General features: G+C 55.4%; 8 protein-coding genes across 8 annotated transcripts; 6 read left to right on the forward strand and 2 right to left on the reverse strand.

Annotated features, from left to right (window-relative positions):
* Positions 1–493: 493 nt before the first annotated feature.
* On the forward strand, positions 494–739 carry PHYSODRAFT_429378 (hypothetical protein; the record flags this gene model as incomplete). The annotated part of the gene is made up of 1 exon (XM_009515563.1): positions 494–739. A coding segment is annotated over one exon (246 nt), but the record flags the coding sequence as incomplete, so codon positions are not given.
* A 1,337-nt stretch (positions 740–2,076) lies between these two features.
* Positions 2,077–4,626, forward strand: PHYSODRAFT_248298 (hypothetical protein; the record flags this gene model as incomplete). Its single annotated transcript, XM_009515564.1, has 7 exons — positions 2,077–2,154; positions 2,225–2,337; positions 2,415–2,495; positions 2,568–2,641; positions 2,717–4,014; positions 4,093–4,185; positions 4,261–4,626. 7 exons carry the CDS (start codon positions 2,077–2,079, stop codon positions 4,624–4,626), a joined length of 2,103 nt encoding a protein of 700 aa, XP_009513859.1.
* Positions 4,627–4,766: 140 nt separating this feature from the next.
* PHYSODRAFT_248328 (hypothetical protein) lies at positions 4,767–5,824 on the reverse strand (the record flags this gene model as incomplete). The annotated part of the gene is made up of 5 exons (XM_009515565.1): positions 4,767–4,789; positions 4,819–5,009; positions 5,073–5,495; positions 5,572–5,648; positions 5,711–5,824. 5 exons carry the CDS (start codon positions 5,822–5,824, stop codon positions 4,767–4,769), a joined length of 828 nt encoding a protein of 275 aa, XP_009513860.1.
* A 556-nt stretch (positions 5,825–6,380) lies between these two features.
* On the forward strand, positions 6,381–6,539 carry PHYSODRAFT_470881 (hypothetical protein; the record flags this gene model as incomplete). Its single annotated transcript, XM_009515566.1, has 1 exon — positions 6,381–6,539. One exon carries the CDS (start codon positions 6,381–6,383, stop codon positions 6,537–6,539), a length of 159 nt encoding a protein of 52 aa, XP_009513861.1.
* Positions 6,540–7,411: 872 nt separating this feature from the next.
* On the forward strand, positions 7,412–8,174 carry PHYSODRAFT_475960 (hypothetical protein; the record flags this gene model as incomplete). Its single annotated transcript, XM_009515567.1, has 3 exons — positions 7,412–7,694; positions 7,774–7,904; positions 7,965–8,174. Coding segments are annotated over 3 exons (624 nt in total), but the record flags the coding sequence as incomplete, so codon positions are not given.
* A 920-nt stretch (positions 8,175–9,094) lies between these two features.
* On the forward strand, positions 9,095–9,628 carry PHYSODRAFT_292898 (hypothetical protein; the record flags this gene model as incomplete). Its single annotated transcript, XM_009515568.1, has 2 exons — positions 9,095–9,187; positions 9,266–9,628. The coding sequence occupies 2 exons, from the start codon at positions 9,095–9,097 to the stop codon at positions 9,626–9,628; spliced, it is 456 nt and encodes a 151-aa protein (XP_009513863.1).
* Positions 9,629–10,487: 859 nt separating this feature from the next.
* PHYSODRAFT_308343 (hypothetical protein) lies at positions 10,488–12,156 on the reverse strand (the record flags this gene model as incomplete). The annotated part of the gene is made up of 3 exons (XM_009515569.1): positions 10,488–11,180; positions 11,228–11,614; positions 11,698–12,156. The coding sequence occupies 3 exons, from the start codon at positions 12,154–12,156 to the stop codon at positions 10,488–10,490; spliced, it is 1,539 nt and encodes a 512-aa protein (XP_009513864.1).
* A 1,755-nt stretch (positions 12,157–13,911) lies between these two features.
* On the forward strand, positions 13,912–15,057 carry PHYSODRAFT_444749 (hypothetical protein; the record flags this gene model as incomplete). Its single annotated transcript, XM_009515570.1, has 4 exons — positions 13,912–14,085; positions 14,188–14,406; positions 14,467–14,626; positions 14,717–15,057. Coding segments are annotated over 4 exons (894 nt in total), but the record flags the coding sequence as incomplete, so codon positions are not given.
* Between the last annotated feature and the right edge of the window lie 3,707 nt (positions 15,058–18,764).

Below are 18,764 nucleotides of genomic sequence, written 5' to 3' on the forward strand. Positions count from 1 at the left end.
GGTCGACCCCTAAAGCAACATGAGCGCAGCGACCGTGATGCTCCGCTAGTACTGAGATAGCAAGTGTACCGTAAGGTTTGCTGCTGCGCAGCCGGCAGGGGATTAATTCGGTGTCGCATGAAGCCGTGTGTGACGCCCACTCGCAAAAGTATCGATGAGTTATGGCATTTGTATTGAATATACTTAAATGAACATCTTGTTTATATTTCTTTACTCGCATAAGTAAGCTGTATACATAATGAAAATGTAAGGGTCATCTCCGGGCGTCAATCCTTCTCATCATCCGGATCCGTCATTCTGTAGCCCTGCAGGGGAAATCAGCAATACTGTACTGCATCTGCCGCGATGGTGTCGAATGAAACGCCAGAGCAGCGTCGCCGTCGCCTTGACGCTGTAAATGCGCGCGTACGCGCAAGGCGTGCCGCGAATGAAACGCCAAATGGTTGAAACAGTGATGCACAACCCGCGTACGGAGGAGGCACTTGCGTTTAAGTTGCGGAATGACCAAATGCTGGCCTGGATTCTCAATGGACTCTCCCCAGATGCCGTGTTCAAGTTGGTGAAGTTGGATGAAGGAGGGCTTGAGAAGCTGCTTTCAAACCCAGCTTTTACGGTTTGGTATTACTACTTCAACCGGTTAAACCAGTACAACCCCGATAGAGGCGTCAGCATGATCAAGAGCTTGCTCACAACTTACGAAGACGCTCCGTTGGCAAAGGCGATTAGTGTGGCGAAGAAGGCAGAGTTTGTCGTATCCAATCCCAACATTTCAAATTATATGGCATTCAGCCCAATTTCCGTGCTAAGAAAAAAATCAGATTGCGCGTTGTTAGCATTGGACTTGTAAAACATCTTGTAAGCTTCAACGATGTCCTGGTGATGATCCGCCTTCAGTTCTTTGGAAAGAGAGCTGGGATTTTTCCCATCGAGCAGCCACTTTCGAAATTGGTCTTCCTGAAGGTTCTATAGAGCGTTGCCTAGTTCGGTTGTGCTGTGTAGGCTTCTCTAAAAAGTAGCGACGACAGAACTCCAGCACTTGTGGTAGGCCGTCGGGTTTTCCAAGCGCTCTACGAGACCATCCCAACCCGCCGCACAGTCGCAGTGTGTGTGTGTGACTTATCAACAGACCTCTACTAATACGGGAAATGTCAATTCCCCCCCTTTTCAGCAAGTATGACCTTTTGAGAAAAGTAAAAAATGGAAAATACGGGATTCGTTCTTTAATAAGCTATTGCTTGGAGTCATATAGCCATTGCATCCACTAAATTGTTTTTTTCTCGAAGCATTCGCTCACGTTTTCACAGCTCTGATGTCCAATTGTGAGATATGGGGCCGATAATTGCAGCATAAGTCAAAATTACGAAAACCGCGGAACATCGCTAATGAAGGTAGTACTTTGCAAGCTTTGCGTTTGCTGGTGGTGTGGCCGACCTATATTATGTCTAATAACCAAGCGAGAGGGGTCGCAAGAATAAGAAGTAGCTGCCTCACGTAGTGGATAAGAACGTTACTGGTAGGTTTGCATTCTAGCAGTTTAGACGATCGCCATGCTCCTATCCATGTGAAACACAGGTTGCTTCATCGAAAATGCGTTTGCTTTTGCGAGCTTCTATGGACTCTTCATTGTCTTCGCACACGTCCGTTATGCGGATTGTTTATCAATACGCAAGACTAAATTTTGTAGCTAACTAAAGGTAAAAGCAGCTAACTCCAGTACACAACAGCTACATGTATAGCAAAAATGATTACTATGTGGATAGCTCCACTTCAGCACTTCAATCGACGTCATACTAGGAGAACCCTCAGATTCCCTTCCATATTCAGTAAATTCCCGGTTCGAGTCGTCTCAGGCCACGCCAAGCCGAATACCGCGGGCTTTAAGAGTTCCGACAATTGTAATCGTTTGTAGTACGTCGAATGCAGTGGAGCTCGGTTCGGCTGAAGGCTCAGGACCTCCATCAGTGATAGTCCATAATGTAGCCATTTTCTCGTTGTGTAGCCATACGACCGAACCGTAACCGATGGTTACACACATGGGTACACTGTTTGGTTGGCTGGTCATAAAATAGAATCGTCATGGCGTCTGAGACGAAGAAGGCGAGCAAGCCCAAGCCGTCTCTGGACGTGTACAAGCAGAGTTTCCGCGAGTACCTGGTACGAATGCAATCTGTCCACACTAAATAAAAATATTCCGTGGCTCTAACCTTTGTATGGGCTCTGCCAGCGTGAGACGGATGCCGTGAAGGACGAGACGGAGCTGGAGCAGCTCATGAAGCTGCTGCACGAGCCGCTGCCCGTGTCCTTCCGCCTGAATCTGCACCGGCCCGACGCCGACAGGTTCGTTTATCTTTTCTACTATAATTTTAATAACCAACAAATTCTGCGTGCTAACAAATATTTTATTTTTACTGTAGGCTGAAAGAGCTGCTGGTATCGAAGCTCCAGTTCCCGAGTGACAAGTATTTCCACGGAGAAATCCCCGTGAACCCGGCTAAGTGAGCCAACATCGCTGTGTTTTATTGTTAATTGATATTATTTTTACGGATATATGTTTCTTTTCTTCCCAGGCCGATCGCGTGGTATCCGCTGGAGAATGTGGCGTGGCAAATGGACTGCGGCCGTGTTGCGCTCTCCAAGAGTGGTAAGTTGCTGTTATTAGTATTATTTTTTTTCAAACTGTACCCAGTGAATTGATTGATGAAGTTTTGCTTCGTAGCGCCGAAGCACGAGGATGTCCGCGCCTTCCACTCCGTTCTGCTGGAGCAGACTGACCGGGGAAATATCGATCGGCAGGAGGCGGTGAGCATGCTGCCCGTGTTGTTCCTGGATGTGCAGCGTGGCCACCGCGTGCTGGACATGTGCGCCTCCCCTGGATCCAAGACGACGCAGGTTATCGACTTCTTGCTCTCGGCGGAGAGCAGCAGCGCTGGCGAGCAGAGTGGACTGGTAATCGCCAATGATCTGGACAAGAAGCGCTCGTATATGCTGGTGCACCGCCTCTCGCGGAACACTCTGCGTCGTGCTGTAGTGACGTGTGGCGCCGGTGATACGTTCCCCGGTCTTTATGACGCTGAGACCAAGACGCTGCAGCCTACCAACGTATTCGACCGCGTGCTGTGTGACGTCCCCTGCAGTGGTGACGGCACTCTGCGCAAGAACCAGTCGCTGTGGAAGGACTGGCACATTGGCCAAGGCCTCACGCTGCACCCGATCCAGCTCGCGTTGGCTCTCCGTGGTGCTGCTCTACTCAAGGTGGGCGGCACCATGGTCTATTCTACGTGCTCGTTCAACCCCGTCGAGAACGAGGCTGTGGTTGCTGAGCTGCTGCGTCATGCTGGTGGATCGCTGGAGCTGCTGGATGTCTCGAAGAAGATGCCGCAGCTCGTTGCGCGTCCGGGTCGATCCAAGTGGCGTGTGGGCTGGCGCTCCAAGTCCAAGTCGACGCACAAAGGCCACCTCTTCAAGGTTGACAACGCGGACGACAGCAGTGACAAGCAGAGCCTGCACCAGTGGTTTGACAGCTACGACTCGCTCACTCAGGACCTTCGTGGAAGCCGCGTGACGCGCTCCATGTTCCCGTGTGAAGGCGCCATTGCCCAGGAGCTGCACAAGACCCTGCGTCTCATCCCGACGGATCAAAACTCTGGTGGGTTTTTCATCGCTGTGCTGCGCAAGGTGGCGGACTTGCCTGGTGATGAAGGTCGTCAGGAAGGACTTCCCGCGCTTGAGGAGCTGCAGGCGACGCCGCCGGCTGACTACGTTTGCAAGCTGTGTAACAATGGTGGTCACTTCTTGAAGAGCTGCGAGAAATACTTGCCCGACACCGAGTTCGCTGCCTCGAACTCGTCGCTCAAGCCGCAGAAGAAGAAGCGCCGCACAGAGGAGCCCGCGGATGCCAACAAGAGCTCCAAGAAGAAGAACGACAAGAAGCGGGAGATGCTGTATCGCCCTGTTGGCGACGAAATCTGGCAGCAGTTGCGCGATTTCTACGGTCTGCAAGACGAAACTTTGAAGGTGAGTGCTGTAACAATTGGTATTTTGTGGATGAGGCTCTTCTTACTGACGCTGAAAACTTTGTAACTATGCAATTAGGAGCGCTTCTGGTGCCGTTCGGACACAGCGGCCACCGTTAACTACGTGGACAAGGAGATCTCGGACGCGTGCCTTGGTGGAGACGTCCTTGATGTACGTTTAGCTCAGCGTATTATGCTAGCAGTAGATGCTATTTGCTGACGTTGATTCATTGTTTCTCTCCAACAGATCGTCAACACGGGCCTCAAGGTGTTCACCAAGGTTACTGAGCGTGGCGAGGTGTTCTACCGCCCGTCAGAGGAGAGTCTCGGCTTCTTCGACGATTTCTTCACCAAGAGGCGGCTTGACATCCCTATCGCCGATTTCTCGAGTCTCCTTAAGAATGCGGAGCAGCACGTGGCGTTCGACACGCTGTCTTCAGACCTGCAGAAGGCCATGGAGGGCATGCCCATGGGCCCAGCGGTTGTCCGCGTCAAGGAGCACGAGCAAGTGCGAATGAACATTTGGGTCGGCAAGGGCTCCATCCTGCCCCGCGTGTCGAAGGCCATGCGCGGAGAGGTCGAAGACGCGCTCAAGCAATGCACTGACAACTAGAGAACCGACTGCAGTTTAGCTCCACGTTTGTACGAATCCCCTTCATTCACGAAGCCTGCTGTGCGGCGAGTGCCCGTGCTCGCATTCCCCGCACTAGAAAATAAAACGAGTCTCTTTTGCCTGCGATTTCCTCTTGATCGTCACCCCCATCGCGCGTCTGGCGCTGCCGTGACGGAGTTGCAGTCGGTCTACCAGGTATCTGGTGAACATGCGCTGGAGCACCAGGCGTCGGTACTGGATTCGGTGCGTCCGAGTTCAAGATGTTCGTAAAGACTTCGATGAAGTCCTGCTTGGGGATACCCATCAGGCTGCTCTCGTTGTTCTCGATCCACATTCCGAGCACGAGCATCGCGAGCACCAGCAGCGCCACAATGGCAGCAATACTAAAGAGACAGCAACACATTAGCCACTACCGAGAGTATTGAGCTACCATCCATCCAGCTTACTTGTATCCGCGACTGAGCTTGTAGCTCTTGACCACGACGTGTCCGTGGTTGCCGATGAGGATTCCTGTGAAGCCCATGAGCCAGCTCCCAAGCACCTGCGAGATGAACCGCGTGGCCAGCAGCAACTTGCACGCAGCAATATACAGCACGATCAACACAAACAGCAACTGCACGACCGCCGACTGGGTGTGGAGAATAGCTGGCAGCAGCACCACCACAGCCATGTGGCAGTCCACGCAGGGGAACCCTCTCGTGTCTTCGTCGACGCAGCGGCGATCCTGAAGTTGCCACAGCGGGCGGTACAGATCAATGGGTCGAGGACTCTGAGCCAGGTACTGCAGCGTCACCACCGCCAGCAAGTTCCCAATGCAGATCCAGAAGTACGGCAAGCCGAACTCCGGGGTCATGGCGATGAACACGAACCTACGGTAGGTAGCACGGAAACCAGAAGCGGTCACAAACAGGGCGTCACACCGACTGACAACCCAAGAGGACACACCATATGAGCAGCGAGATGTCCTGTGTCCGCCGCCGAGATGTCGTTGAGTGCACCAGCGTCCGCAGCCACGGCCGTTCCTGGACGAGTTGTTAGTGACTCGGGGACCTTTGACAAGTCGAATTCGAGTAACAGAGCGCACCTCTTTCTGCTGAATCAGCCAGACGATGGCCGCCACATCCCATTGCAGCAGCGGAAGCAGCTCGACGCTCTCTCCGTCGTCGTCCACATCCTCCTGGAAGCGCACGCGCCGCATTTGGTGTGACAAGATACTTTGTGCGCAGGAAGCGTCGCACGATCTCCCTTCCGAATCGATCGAACCGAACTCTATCATGTTGGACGAGGTATACGGACCACGATGCGACAGTCGCAACTTGGCAGTCTCAGTCACCCAACTTGCACTGCAGGTCGGAAATGCACCCAGTTCCACAGCCCTCGGGCTCGATGGAGCCCTCCATCGATCCCTCTCGTCTTCTCGCTACTGTACATACTGTATCATATCATAGCATAGCTCACGGCACACACAGTACACATGTATTCGTTCGTTCAGGCGACAGACACTGCCAGCAGGCATCCCGAAAAATAATAATGCCCGAAAATAAAACAGTATTTTCGGATACAATACTTTATTTAGGGCATCGCCGTTTGTTTTATCCGAAATTTATGTAGCCGAGTTCTAAAATTCGGTATTTTCCTTCTGCTCATCCTTAGTTGTGGTCACACATCGCGCTCTACCAGCGTAACTTTGCCGTTAGCCCCCACTTTCAAACAAGCACCACCCAGCACGCGCATCACGACTCGACGTTAGCACCATGACCGACAATCTCCTCGCTGGCCCCGCTCCGAGGCCTACCTTCTCGCCCAGGCAGATTGCTGCCTTTTACTTCAAGCCCTGCCTGGACGGGGAGGGAGAGACGACGGGCTACTATGCCTGCAAGACCTGCGCTAAGCGCTGCAAGCACGCGCCTTAGTCAGGCTACAGCAACTTGGTGTCGCACGTGCGGGCGGTGCACCCCAACTACGAGAGCGACATGCGCGACGCTAGTGTCGCTGCGACATGCGCGACGCTAGTGTCGCTGCGACGGGGGCCCTATTGCCGTGGGTCACCCGGAAGGTCTCGAACCGCTACGCGTGGCTGCGCTGGGTTGTCACGGGCAATCTACCGCTGTCTTTTTGCGAGTCCAAGGAAACGCGACAGTAAGTATTTTCATATCTATTTTGGTGATTTACATGTGTGCTAATGCCGTATGTTACGTAGATACACGAAGCTAAATCCCATCTCCGTGGAGACGCTGACCGCCATCATGGAGGCCGTGACCAAGGCCGCAGAGACGATGATCGGCGACGCCATGCCCGAACGTTTTAGTCTGGTCCTTGATGGGTGGACCCACGGCACGGAGCACTACATGGCAGTGTATGGCTGCGTTGAGACGGCGACAGGCCCCCAGTACCCGCCGCTGTCGTTAGCGCCCGTCATGGATGAGCCGGACGACCAGCTAAGCGCTGACGGCCATCTGACGGCGATTAAAAGGTTCCTACCCTTTTTTGGTAAGTCTATCTCCGGATGTCTATTCCTGGTTGGTGACAACTACGGAGTAAACAAGCGGCTAGCGAACCTACTCGGTGTGCCGCTAATCGGCTGTACCAGCCACCGCCTGAACTTGGCGGTGCGAGACTACTTGGAGCCCACGACAGCATCCTCGAAGAGGTCCAGCAGCTTATGCGTAAGTTGCGGACTTTAAAGCAAGCAGCCAAGTTGCGGTAAGTACTCTGTTTGCTGTTTTATTTGGTTTTTGTATTGCTACTAAATTGGTCTTTGTTTTTGGGTTTTGCTCGAAATTAGTCATTGGCCGCTGTCCTCAGACAGGACACGCGCTGGTCGTCGACCTTTTCAATGCTCAAACGCTATTTTCGGCTCCGTCCGTTCATTTCGGCGGACGACGAGGAGCTCGCGGACTTCCTTCCGTCACGCTCAGCCCACCGCAAGCTGGAGACTTTGCTGGCAAGCCCCCGGGACGTCGAGTCCGTGTCCAAGCACCTGCAGGGCGACGGCCTTACGCTGCTGGACGCTCGTGTCCTATTCGACGAGCTCCTCAAGAGCCACCCCTCGTTCGCGAAGTATCTCGGTAAGGATCATCGCTCACTCTGCGTCTGACGGTATTTCTACTTAAATACTGCGTTTTATATGTTTTTATTTATGCATAGCCACCGATGCGGATATAATCCACTCCGCCGTCTTCGAGCAGGCGGTCGTCAAGGTGCTGGACGACCAGGCGGCCCTGCTGACGGACGACGAAGTCGCTGCGCTGGAGCCGTTCAAGCGCACGCAGGCTCATGTGGAAGGCGTGGACTGCACGCCGGCGGACAAGGAAGGGTTCGCTGTGCGTGCGCTCAAGCGACGCAAGGTAGCTGCTGCGCCGGCCACGTACGAGCTGCTTAATGCGATTCCTCCTACCTCAAACATGGTTGAGAGGCTCTTCAGCATTGCGCGCGCTATGCTGCGCCATGAGCGCCACCGCCTCTCCCCCATGATGCTAGAGATGATCTTGTTCCTCAAGATCAACAGCTCGTACTGGGATGTTGCGACCGTGGAGCAGTGCCTGTAAGTAGGTACAGTCGTAACATCATTGCAGTAATTTACTGTGTCAACACTATGTCTCGCGTTATTTATTCAGTCTGCTACTCGGATGCAATGCAATATTTATTATGGTGTCCGGCAAACAATAGATATATATCGTATTTTCGGCATGCCTGACTGCCAGTGTCTGTTGACCGAGCAGCTTGTGGCGGACGTCCGCGGTGCAAATCGCCAGCTGGGCCCATTGATGTGTGGGAATCGTGGTCACTTGGCCGTCGCGAGCTCAGCGTCTTGAGGCCCGCGTCTCGGGGAGTTGACCAGTTGACTAGCCTCTGGAGGGTGGACGTCCTCGGTGTCGTCCGTCGTGATGACGGTGCACGCCGGGACTCGCACGTACCCGCGCTAAAGACCAGTCGCAGCAGCGGCTCAGTTGGGAATCTCCACGCACATTGCTGAATCGGCCAGAGAGCACTCGCACACGGACAGAATGACCACCGTCGACGTTGACCACGCTGCCCCCGAGACGCCAGTGTGTGGGGACGACAGGTTAGCGAAGCGCTTGCTTGCATGAGTACAAACAACATTGAGGCTGATAACTGTCGTGCATGTTGCAGCAGACTCGATGTGCCTGGCGTTGTGGAGAGCTTCCTGCTCATGGGCTCCGTTAAGCACGCGATGGACGAGCAGCTCCTCAAGAACATGCAGGTCACGTACGTCCTAGACGCCGAGAACCCGCGGAAGCGTGAGGCCCATGGAGAGTTGGCGGTGGACCCGACGATTGATACGGGGCGCATCGAGCTGGACGACGACTTCTCGTACGACGAGTTCAAGAGCAACGTCACGAAGGCCAACAAGCTCATCCAGATCGCGCGCTCGGACAACAAGACGGTCTTCGTCTTCTGCACCCACGGCAACAACGAGAGCGCCGTGGTCTGCATCGCGTACCTAATGGTGGTCGAGCAGTGGAGTCTGGAGCACGCGTACCGTCACGTCCTGCAGAAGCGGCCGGCTAGTGCACCACGCAAAGCTTACGTGGAGAAGGTGAGCTGGCATCGGGTAGTGTTGATTAGTACTGGGACTTGAGGTCTCTAACTGTTGTTTTGTGCTCTTTGACTGCAGCTCCGCACCTTGGAACTGGAGACTCACGGTCGTGTGACGCTCCGCTCGGACCAGATTGGACCCAGTATGATCGACATCATGCTCGGACTCCGTGGCCAGAGCCCTGTGAGCGATGATATCGACGAGCGCAGCAGCCAAGCAACGGACGGAGGCACTTCCACTGCCGAGCGCGCGAGTTACATGTCCAACTTCTCGGTTGTCACGGGCCGCACGAACGGCAGGTCCGTACGCGAGACACTGAGGATCGCGGAGCAGGAAGACGATCCCGTGGCAATGGGCAAGAACAAGGTGCACCCGCACCACTCTCCGGGCTTTGGACGAAGGAAGTCCAAGGCACACAGAGGCAACTGCGTCATTAGTTGATCCCCTGGTTGTTTGTTGGTCCAGTTATCGTCCGTCAGTAGGTAAAGACTGCCTCCAAACGCAGGAGGAGGAAGCTAATATAATACTTGAACGTAAAAGTAAATGCCGAGCTAGTAGTGGCAGCCTAGCAGAACATTCGCTGCAAGGCGCAGAGTTGATAGCCTCCTTGCGGTGGCTGGAAGCTTCGGGATTCCGTTGCGCCTGTGCAAAAGTGGCTTCAGTGATGGACATCCTTTTAATCGTTGCCGCAGATGCTCACCTTTAGCTGCGCTGGGGCTTGTACGGCGAGGCATGCTGATTTTTCTAGTCGCGTCACCAGCGTCTGACTCATCGTCTGAAGAAGGCAGGAAGCACGTATTCTGCACCGGCCAGGACTTGCGGACAGCAGCAGCTTTACGTGTTGCCGAGCCACGCGTGGGTAGTGTCTTGGCAGCGTTGGCCTTACGCTGGGTTGGTTTGGCCAGCGTGACAGAAAGCTGCAAAATGGTAATGAAAGATTAGGAAGAAATAAGTAAAAAAGAAATGCTAGACTTACTAACGCTACCAGCTTCCTTCCGCTTTCAACGCGAGTAAGGGCTTCCAACGACGTAACTTTCTTCATCTTCGTGCGCTTAGCATGCCGTTCACTGCTGGAATACTCGAGAGCCATGGCCTCCCTCTCCCTGCGTTGCCTTTGGATCTTTGATGTACGTGGTAGATTCCGCAATGAGAAGCAACGCGGAAATGTTGAAGTTGCAGTATCATTTTTTTGGTATCAATTGACGAATTGCTTTCACAGTGTTATACTGCAGCAAACAACCTTGTTCAGCTCAAAGTCTCTGTCCTACCTTCACGTTTGCGTCTTGGTCTATGGATCGCTTTACTTGGCTGAGCTCTTTGAGCTTTTGGTGCTTTTCTTCGAGCCGCGGTAGTTTCTCGCTGTCGAAGACCGATATCCGTTGCTGTAGGCCTTCACCACATCCCCACCTGTCGATTTGTTTTTGCATACGCTCAGCAAGCTGCTTGAAAACGCCTTCGGGCCCTTCTTGGGCAGCTCCGCCTCGCCTTCCACGAAGACCATCCCCATGCCGATGGCCATGTGCCAGTCGACGTGGCAGTGCATCATCCAGACGCCCGGGTTGTCAGCCTTGAACCGAAGCACGACGTAGCCCACGATCACGCAGACGCCCTTGGCGTCGACCTCACAGGGTGGAACGGTGTACACGTCTCGCATCATGGCTCCTTTGAGCTTAGGCGCTGGCAGTTTGTTGTTGTACACGTCCTGAGCTGAAGCGTGGCCGCTGCCGACCACCCACGCCACGTGCGAGTGCAGGTGGAACGGGCGCTGCTCGATCACGTCGTTCCTGAGCACCACCTCCACATGGTCGCCGTACCTGATAGCTCGGGCGTTGGCACTGCGCGGCAGCTCGGCAGTCGTCAATCCGCTCGCGATGCTCAAGAGCGGCGGCTCATCCGGGACAACCAGCGTCTGGAACTCGCCTCCGTCCAGCGAGACGATGCCCGTTCCGATCGTCGTGTTGATGTTGAAGCGCATGTAGGAGCGATCGTCAGGCTTGGCACGGGCTCCAGCGGGGTGAAGTCGAACTCGCCCATTGTCACGGTCGTTTTCGCTTTCTGCGTCGTCGGCTCAGCGCTACTGCTACGCGAGTCATAGCGCACAATGGCCAAGCCCTCCTCGTTGAAGCCAGCAGTGCCCGTGCTTGCCGTCCGCGCCGTCCACGGATACCCGGTCAACCCTTTGGCCCGCATCCAGAAGGAGCGCACTCCCCGCGTGTCCTTCTTCGCCTGCACGATGATGTCGTAGCGCTGGCCGACGTTGACAATGATCGAGTTGAGCAGCTTCGTGGGTGCCACGGGTTCCGCGTCGGCGGCAATGACCTGGAACTCGTGGCCGTCGATGGTGAACTCGAACGTCCCCATGGCGGCCATGTTGATCACCCGCAGCAGATACTTGCGTCCCAGCACGAAGTCGAAGGTCGACAGCGGCTGATGCGGGTTGCATACCGTGAGGCCGTGAGAAGCTGCTGCAGTGCAGTTGTAGCGCGCCAAGTTGTTAATGGCGAGAGCACGGGCCCCGGAGGCGGCGGCGCGTGGTAGATGGCCGCCATCTGAATGGTGTACTCGTGGTCCCAGAGCTTCTTCGCTTTAGTGTCGGGCCCGTTAACGATCAACGGGCCTCGCAGATCGTACGCGTACTGGGTGCCGTGGTGACTGTGCCACCAGAAGGTGCCGGCCTTGTCGGGCGTGTAGCGGTAGGTCGCCGAGCTGTTGGGCTCGATGGCGCACTGCGAGATGCCACACATGCCGTCCATCTCCTGCGTGCCGAGCTGCTTCATGCCGTGCCAGTGCAGACACGTGGGCTCGGACAGCTTGTTGGTGACGTGGACTTTAACCTCTTGGCCGAGCTGCACTTCGATGACGGCTTCGTGGCTGGGCTTGCCGTTCACGCCGAGCGTCTGAAGACGCACACCGTCGAACGCGGTCATGATTGGAGTTAGGCGCCAGTCGTAGGTGACGACGTCGGCCATGACCTGGGAAAGTTGGAGAAACAGGAGTGATACCGCCGCAGTGGCGGTAGATGAGTCGGACCCATGGCTGGGTAGGTGGGCTACCGGGTTGCTGCGTTGGTTGCTTTGAGTACTTTGGAGGAAGTTTTGAAGTGATCGCTCGTTTGATTGATCCGCGGTCGACGAATCACCTCCAGTGCCCTCGCCAGTGCACCAACCATAACGAATTGGTGAACGCCCTGGAAATGAGCGTGACTTTCCTCAACGTATTAACGAGACTAATGCTAACGCTAACTGAACCGCCACTAAGCACAAACTTGCGAATAAATGAGCGTAATGAAGCTAAGCGTTAAACAGCTCTGTGTTTCGCGCCACGAACGTTCAGATGAGTTGGTTACACTCTATCCACGTGAACCCAGTGCTCACGCCATGTCGATCAAGTGAACAGGTTGTAAGCCAAATTTGAGCTTGGGTATCTTTCCGAAACGAGACTCGTCGGGGATTGGGTAGCTGTAATAATCTGCACGTGCAAGAGCAGAACACAACCACATCATCAGTTGAGTCCGCACGCAGAGAGCCCAAGTCGTCGTCTGCATATTCACCGATTGCGCAAGCTCCTGCTCCGGCACGCCTCAGCCAACCACTTCATGTTTAGGACCGAGCGCCATGCGGGCGCCCTCGGGTAGATGGATAGCAGCAAACAGACAAAGACATCAATTCAGTTTCCATTTTACTCGCAACACAACAAGCACAACCAGAACCTTACACTTGGTAGCACTTGCGAAGCCGACGCGCGCTTCAGTCCAGTTCCGGTTCCAGTTCCAGTCCTCGTTCCAGTTCCAGTCCTCGTTCCAGTTCCAGTCCTCGTTCCAGTTCCAGTTCCAGTGCCGCCACGCGTCGCCGGTGTGCACGCCGTCCAGCCTCGTCCGTCCCGCGTTGCCGTTGCGCACGCCGTCTTCCTCGCATCCGTTCTTCGGTGTGCTGCAGCTGTACCTCTCGCCGTTTAACTTCTCCGGGTGCGCCGCGTGCGTGATCTCGTCCGCAGCCTCGTCCGCTCGTCGCCGACGGGGCCTCCATTTTCGCCGAGCTCGCTCCTTTGCTTTCTGGGGAGGAGTGGCGACGCACATTGTCACACGTCACTTCGTGTCGACATCGCATTGGTGCATTTAGCCCAATCACTTCCGCGTGTCCATACGCGGCACCCACCTCGACCTTCCGCTTGTCGCCTCGGCTGTCACTTGCAAACAGTGCGCAGCCGAGTGTAACATCTGCGTCGGTGGCCGTTACGAGTTTAGTAGTAGGTGTTTTTGTGCTCCGAGGCGGGCTCGAGCTAGCGCCGGACGGAATTCCACCAGTTGCTTCCTTCGGGACACTGGAGCAAGTGGTTGGTACTTGTCGGTAGCAGAGCTCCAGGTCGAGCGTCTGTGACTTCGTTGGGGCTTACAGACATTGTCGGAAGCAGCGCTCCAGGGAGTGCCTGCGACTTCAAACTTTGATTGATTTGGCTGAGGACCTTGCGCCCCCCAGCCACCTATTGACGACGTGGCTAGCGCAAACATGGATGAAGCAGCGATGCAGCACGCGTACAGCGTGCAGCAGATGTTCGCCTCGCTCGCGGCGATGATGCGCGAGCAACAGCAGTTCATGGCGCAGACAGCGGAGCTGCAGCGCCAGATGGCGGCGACACTGCAACAGCAACAGCAGCAGCAGCAACAACCACCGTCGCCCGACTCTACGTCTCAAGACACGCGCGAGTACCGTGCCGAGGGCATCTCCATGCCGAAGTTCTCCGTCACCAAGGACGACGACGTCGCGGACTACCTCTTCAGGGCCAAACTCTACTTTGAGTCGAAGAACATCAAGTACGGCGCCGACTCACCGCAGCAGCGCCCCCTGTCAGTCTTGGTGGCGAACTTGACGGGGCCAGCAGCAGCGTGGTACCGCGAGTACGTCTCCCACGACGGGAACTTCCTGCACTCGGTCTCGCAGTTCGAGGAGCTGCTGACCAGCGCGTTCACGACCCCCGATCGCCAAGAGCACCTGCGCGACCAGCTCCTACGCCTACGCCAGAACAACTTCGCCTGCCTCGAAGATTACGTGTCGGCCTTTCGGCACATCATCTGCAAGGTAGAGGACATGAGCGACATCGACAAGGTCATGCATTTTCAGAAGGGGTTGGTCGTAGCGATCAGGCAAGAGGTCAAGCTGCGCCAGTTCCGAAACACGACGGACGCGATTTCATTTGCACTGATGTACGACCGAACACACGCTGTAGGATCGCGTCGAACCCATGCGAACCGCGGAGGTCAAGGTGGCCAACGCCTTCAACAGTCGTTACATCGCATCGAGGAGCCGACACCGATGGAGATTGGAAGCTCGCGCTTCGTTTCTCGCGACGAGTGTCTGCGCAGTAATCTGTACTTCTACTGCAAGGAACCCGGGCATCGCCTGGCCACGTGTCCAAAGAGGCCAGCGCGCAACAACCCCCGGGGTGTATCTCGTCCTCCACAAGGGCGCGGGTCCTTCCGCGCTAACCAGGGCTCGTTCCGCCGCATTGTCGAAGACGACGTATCCGACGAAGCCGAAGACGACTACGTAGACAGCCGTGACGACCACGTCGAGGTCATTGAAAGCTTGCAGTTGAACATGGTGTCCATCACCACCGAGCCGTCACCCAATCGTGAACTGTTGCGATTCGAGGGGGCGATGAACGGGCGGGCAGTGCGAATCTTGATCGACAGCGGTGCAGAGCGCAACATTGTGCGCCCTGGCCTCGCCCAAAACTGCGTTGAGTCCACCAAGGTCACGGCGGAGCGCTTTGACGGTACGACAACGCCGGCCCGTACGGCGCAACAATGTTTGGAGACTATCAGCTTTGCTGGCAGAGATTTCAACGGAGTTTCCCTCATTGAGTGGGAAGTGTCGACAAATCAAGACGTGATCCTCGGGCTTCCATGGCTGGTGCAGTTCAACCCGGTTATCGACTGGCAAACCGGAGTGATGCTCTCGAGGTAGCGGGACCGTCAGTGGCTTCAGTGGAAGTGAAATCTGAGTTCCTTCAGCACCCCCTGCCCCCGAATCTGCGGCAGCAGCTTGACGCTCGTGTAAAGGCAGGCTACTTCTGTATGCCTTTCGGGCCAAGCTCGATAACAGCGCTAGAATGTCAGCCATTGCCACGCATCTTTGACAACGAAGGCGATGACGACACGGAGGCATCGTCGTTGTGTGTCCTCTGGGCGGCAGAGTTTGAGACAAAGGTGAAGGCCGACGAGTACGCCGAACTGTATAATGTCACAGTGAAGACGTCGCCCAAGGTGAAGTCCGTGCCGTCGCAGCTTCAAGCAGTACTTGACGAGTTCGCAGATGTCTTTCCGTCAGAGTTGCCGCCTGGATTACTACCGAGCCGCTCAATCGAGCACGAAGTGGTCTTGAAACCAGGTGCGACGCCCAGCAACCGCGCCCCCTTCCGTCTCTCGAAGGTTGAGCAGGAGGGATTGGACATCTTTGTGGCAGAGCTGCTGAAGAAGAACTGGATCGAAGTGTCGGACTCTCCGTGGGTATCAAACATCTTTGGCGTGCCCAAAAAGGACCCCGCGACTGGCAAATTCCCATCACGCTTGGAGTGGCTACACTCGAACAATCCGCACATGCCCATTCGATGGGTCATTGACTATCGCTTGGTGAATGCGGCCTCAGAGGTTGCCAAGATTCCGCTGCCGCACATCGAGCAGCTCTTTGATCGGATGGTGGGAGCAGTGATCTTCTCGATTCTCGACCTCGCCAGTGGATACCACCAGATGCGTATGTCTCCGACGTCCAAGCAGTACACGGCATTCAGGACAAACCATGAGATATATCATTGGAACGTGGCGCCTATGGGCCTGGCCGGCATGCCGGGCACGTGGACGCGCCTGATGCGCAAGCTGCTGAGCCATCTACTGTTCGTGGTCGTTTATCTGGACGACATCTGCATCTTCTCGCGGTCGATGGCCGATCACGTCGAGCGCTTACGGCAAGTCTGTGAAATCCTTCGGGCTCACAAGCTTTACGCTCGTCCGGACAAGTGCGACTTCGGTCAAGCTTCGGTCGACTTCCGTGGTCACACCATCTCAGCTGATGGCTTGCACGTGGACGCTCTCAAGACTCGAGCCATAGCCGAGTGGACAGAGCCTAGCAACATCAAGGATCAACAGCGCTTCTTGGGCCTCGCCGGATATTATCGTCGCTTCATTCATCCGTTTGCGACACTGGTACTTCCGCTGAGCTCTTTGGTCAAGAAAGATGTGGCGTGGGTATGGGATGACGGTCAGCGCCAGGCTTTCAATGCCATCAGGCTTGCGCTCCAGCACGCATCGGTACTACGTCTGCCAGACTTCGACAAGCCGTTCATTGTGACAACGGATGCTAGTCACGCGTGCATTGGTGGAGTCCTCTCTCAGCTGCATGGCGGCAATGATCTCCCCGTGGCATTTTTCAGCAAGAAGCTTGGCCCGCATGAGCTGAACTGGCCTGTTCACGAGAAGGAACTCTTTGCGATCAAACAAGCGCTCACCCGTTGGCGCCATTACCTCCATGGAGTCTCGTTTGAAGTGTACACGGACAACTCGGCGTGCAAGTGGTTTCTACAGCATCCCCGCCTGTCTGGTCGCCTGGCTCGCTGGCTGGACTTTTTTGCGTCCTTCCAGTTCACGCTGCATCATCGTCCAGGCGCTTTGAATGTCGTCGCCGACGCGTTATCGCGCCCCCCCCCCCCCGGATGCTTCTTCAAGTCCGGGGGAGGAACCGGAGGCTGGTGAAACCGAACCCGAGCCGCTGGCAGTGTGTACGGCGTGTTTAACGTCGCCGACATGCACGAATATTTGCGACGCGGCATCGCGTTGTACCAAGGCTACGGAGAAGCTCCAAAGCATACCGACTCGCGATCAAGCCGTGATGCTTGCCGTCAAACAGCCAGCCGCAAGGGCACATGGTGTAGGCACGGCACAGTGGCGTATGAGATTGAACGCAGCATCGATGGAGGACAGCACGGTGATAAGCACACTCCAACTGGATAACCAAACGAAGCGGGCGTTTCAGAAGGCATACAGCAAAGATTGAGTTTTCAAGCCGCTGTGGAAGTCCGGTCGCCCGTCGGAAGAGTACGAAATCATTCGCGGGTTGATCTATTTGAAGAGCAACGACAGCCTACGCCGCCTCTGTGTGCCAAACAACCGGAAACTTCGGCTCGATGTCATTCACAACGCGCATGATGCGGCGATCATGGCGCACCCAGGCATCCGTCGCACTCAGCTTGCTGCGGCACAGTGGTACTTCTGGCCGAGCATGGATCTGGACATCAAAGCCTACGTTCAGAGTTGTGAGTCATGCATGAGGTACAAGTCAAGCACCGGACGAAGAGCAGGAAAGATTCAGCCGATCCCATTGCCCGCTGCGTGTTGGGATGTTGTCTTGACTGACTTCATCACGCATTTGCCTGTGTCCGACGGCTTTGATGCGATCATGGTCGTGGTGGACAAGTCGTCAAAGCGTCCAGTCTACATCCCGACGCACACCACGGCGACTGCGGAAGACATTGCCAAGCTGTTCTTCAACAACGTCATCCGGGACTATGGTATCCCATCGACCATCATCTCCGACCGGGACCCGAAGTTCACGTCGAAGTTCTGGAAAGCACTGGTACAGCTGATGAAGATCAAGACAACGATGACGACTGCCCACCGAGCACAGGCCGATGGCCAAACTGAGCGTCAGAATCGGACTCTCGAGGACTCGTTGCGATGCTCTGTTTCGTACCATGACAACGACGGGAATGAGCACCTGCCCATGATTGAGTATGCGCACGCAACACTGGTGTCCAGCTCGGCGAAGCTGTCGCCCTTCTTCGTCGACACCGATCGTCACCCTAAGAACCCATTGGGTAGTGTGGAGAGCGATCAGCCGGTGGCGAGGTCTCGTGTGGAGTACGCGTCTCGATTTGTTCAGCATCGTCAAGAGGTGATCGAACGTGCTCGGAAGATTCTGTTGGATGCGCAAGAGGCTCAAAAGAAGTTCTACGACCGGCGTCGTGCAGCAAACCCATTCAAGGTCGGTGATCTAGCCTTGCTGTCGACGCAGGACCTGAACATCTCGCACGCTGCCGCGGAAACGACGCTTCGCTCACGGAAGTTCATCCCGCGCTTCATCGGTCCGTACCCGATCCTGGAACTTCACGACAACATCGCGCTGCTGGATCTACCGGCCAACTTGAAGCACATCAGCCCACGCTTCAACATCGACAAGCTCAAGGTATACAACAGCAACCCTGACCGCTTCGTCGGCCGTGTGATCCCGAAGTCGACTCCCGTGATTTTCGACGACGATGGCGAGCCACTACACGTTGTCGAAGCTCTGATCAAGAAGCGCATCTTCAACCGCCAACCTGAGTACTTGGTCAAGTGGCACGGGCTCCCTGACAATGAGAAAACGTGGGAACGCGAGCGCGACATCAAACACGTCAGCCACTGGCAAGCGCTGCTAAAAGATCTTCGCCAACGCAATCGAGTGGCACGGGCTTAGTGGAATTCTCTTGAACAGAGTTTTCACGGTACTGTTGCTTACATCGAGGGTCTACGGTACTACCTACTTCAACT

This window comes from Phytophthora sojae (genome assembly GCF_000149755.1).
Source record: "Phytophthora sojae unplaced genomic scaffold PHYSOscaffold_1, whole genome shotgun sequence".
NCBI classification, from domain to species: Eukaryota; Oomycota; class Peronosporomycetes; order Peronosporales; family Peronosporaceae; genus Phytophthora; species Phytophthora sojae.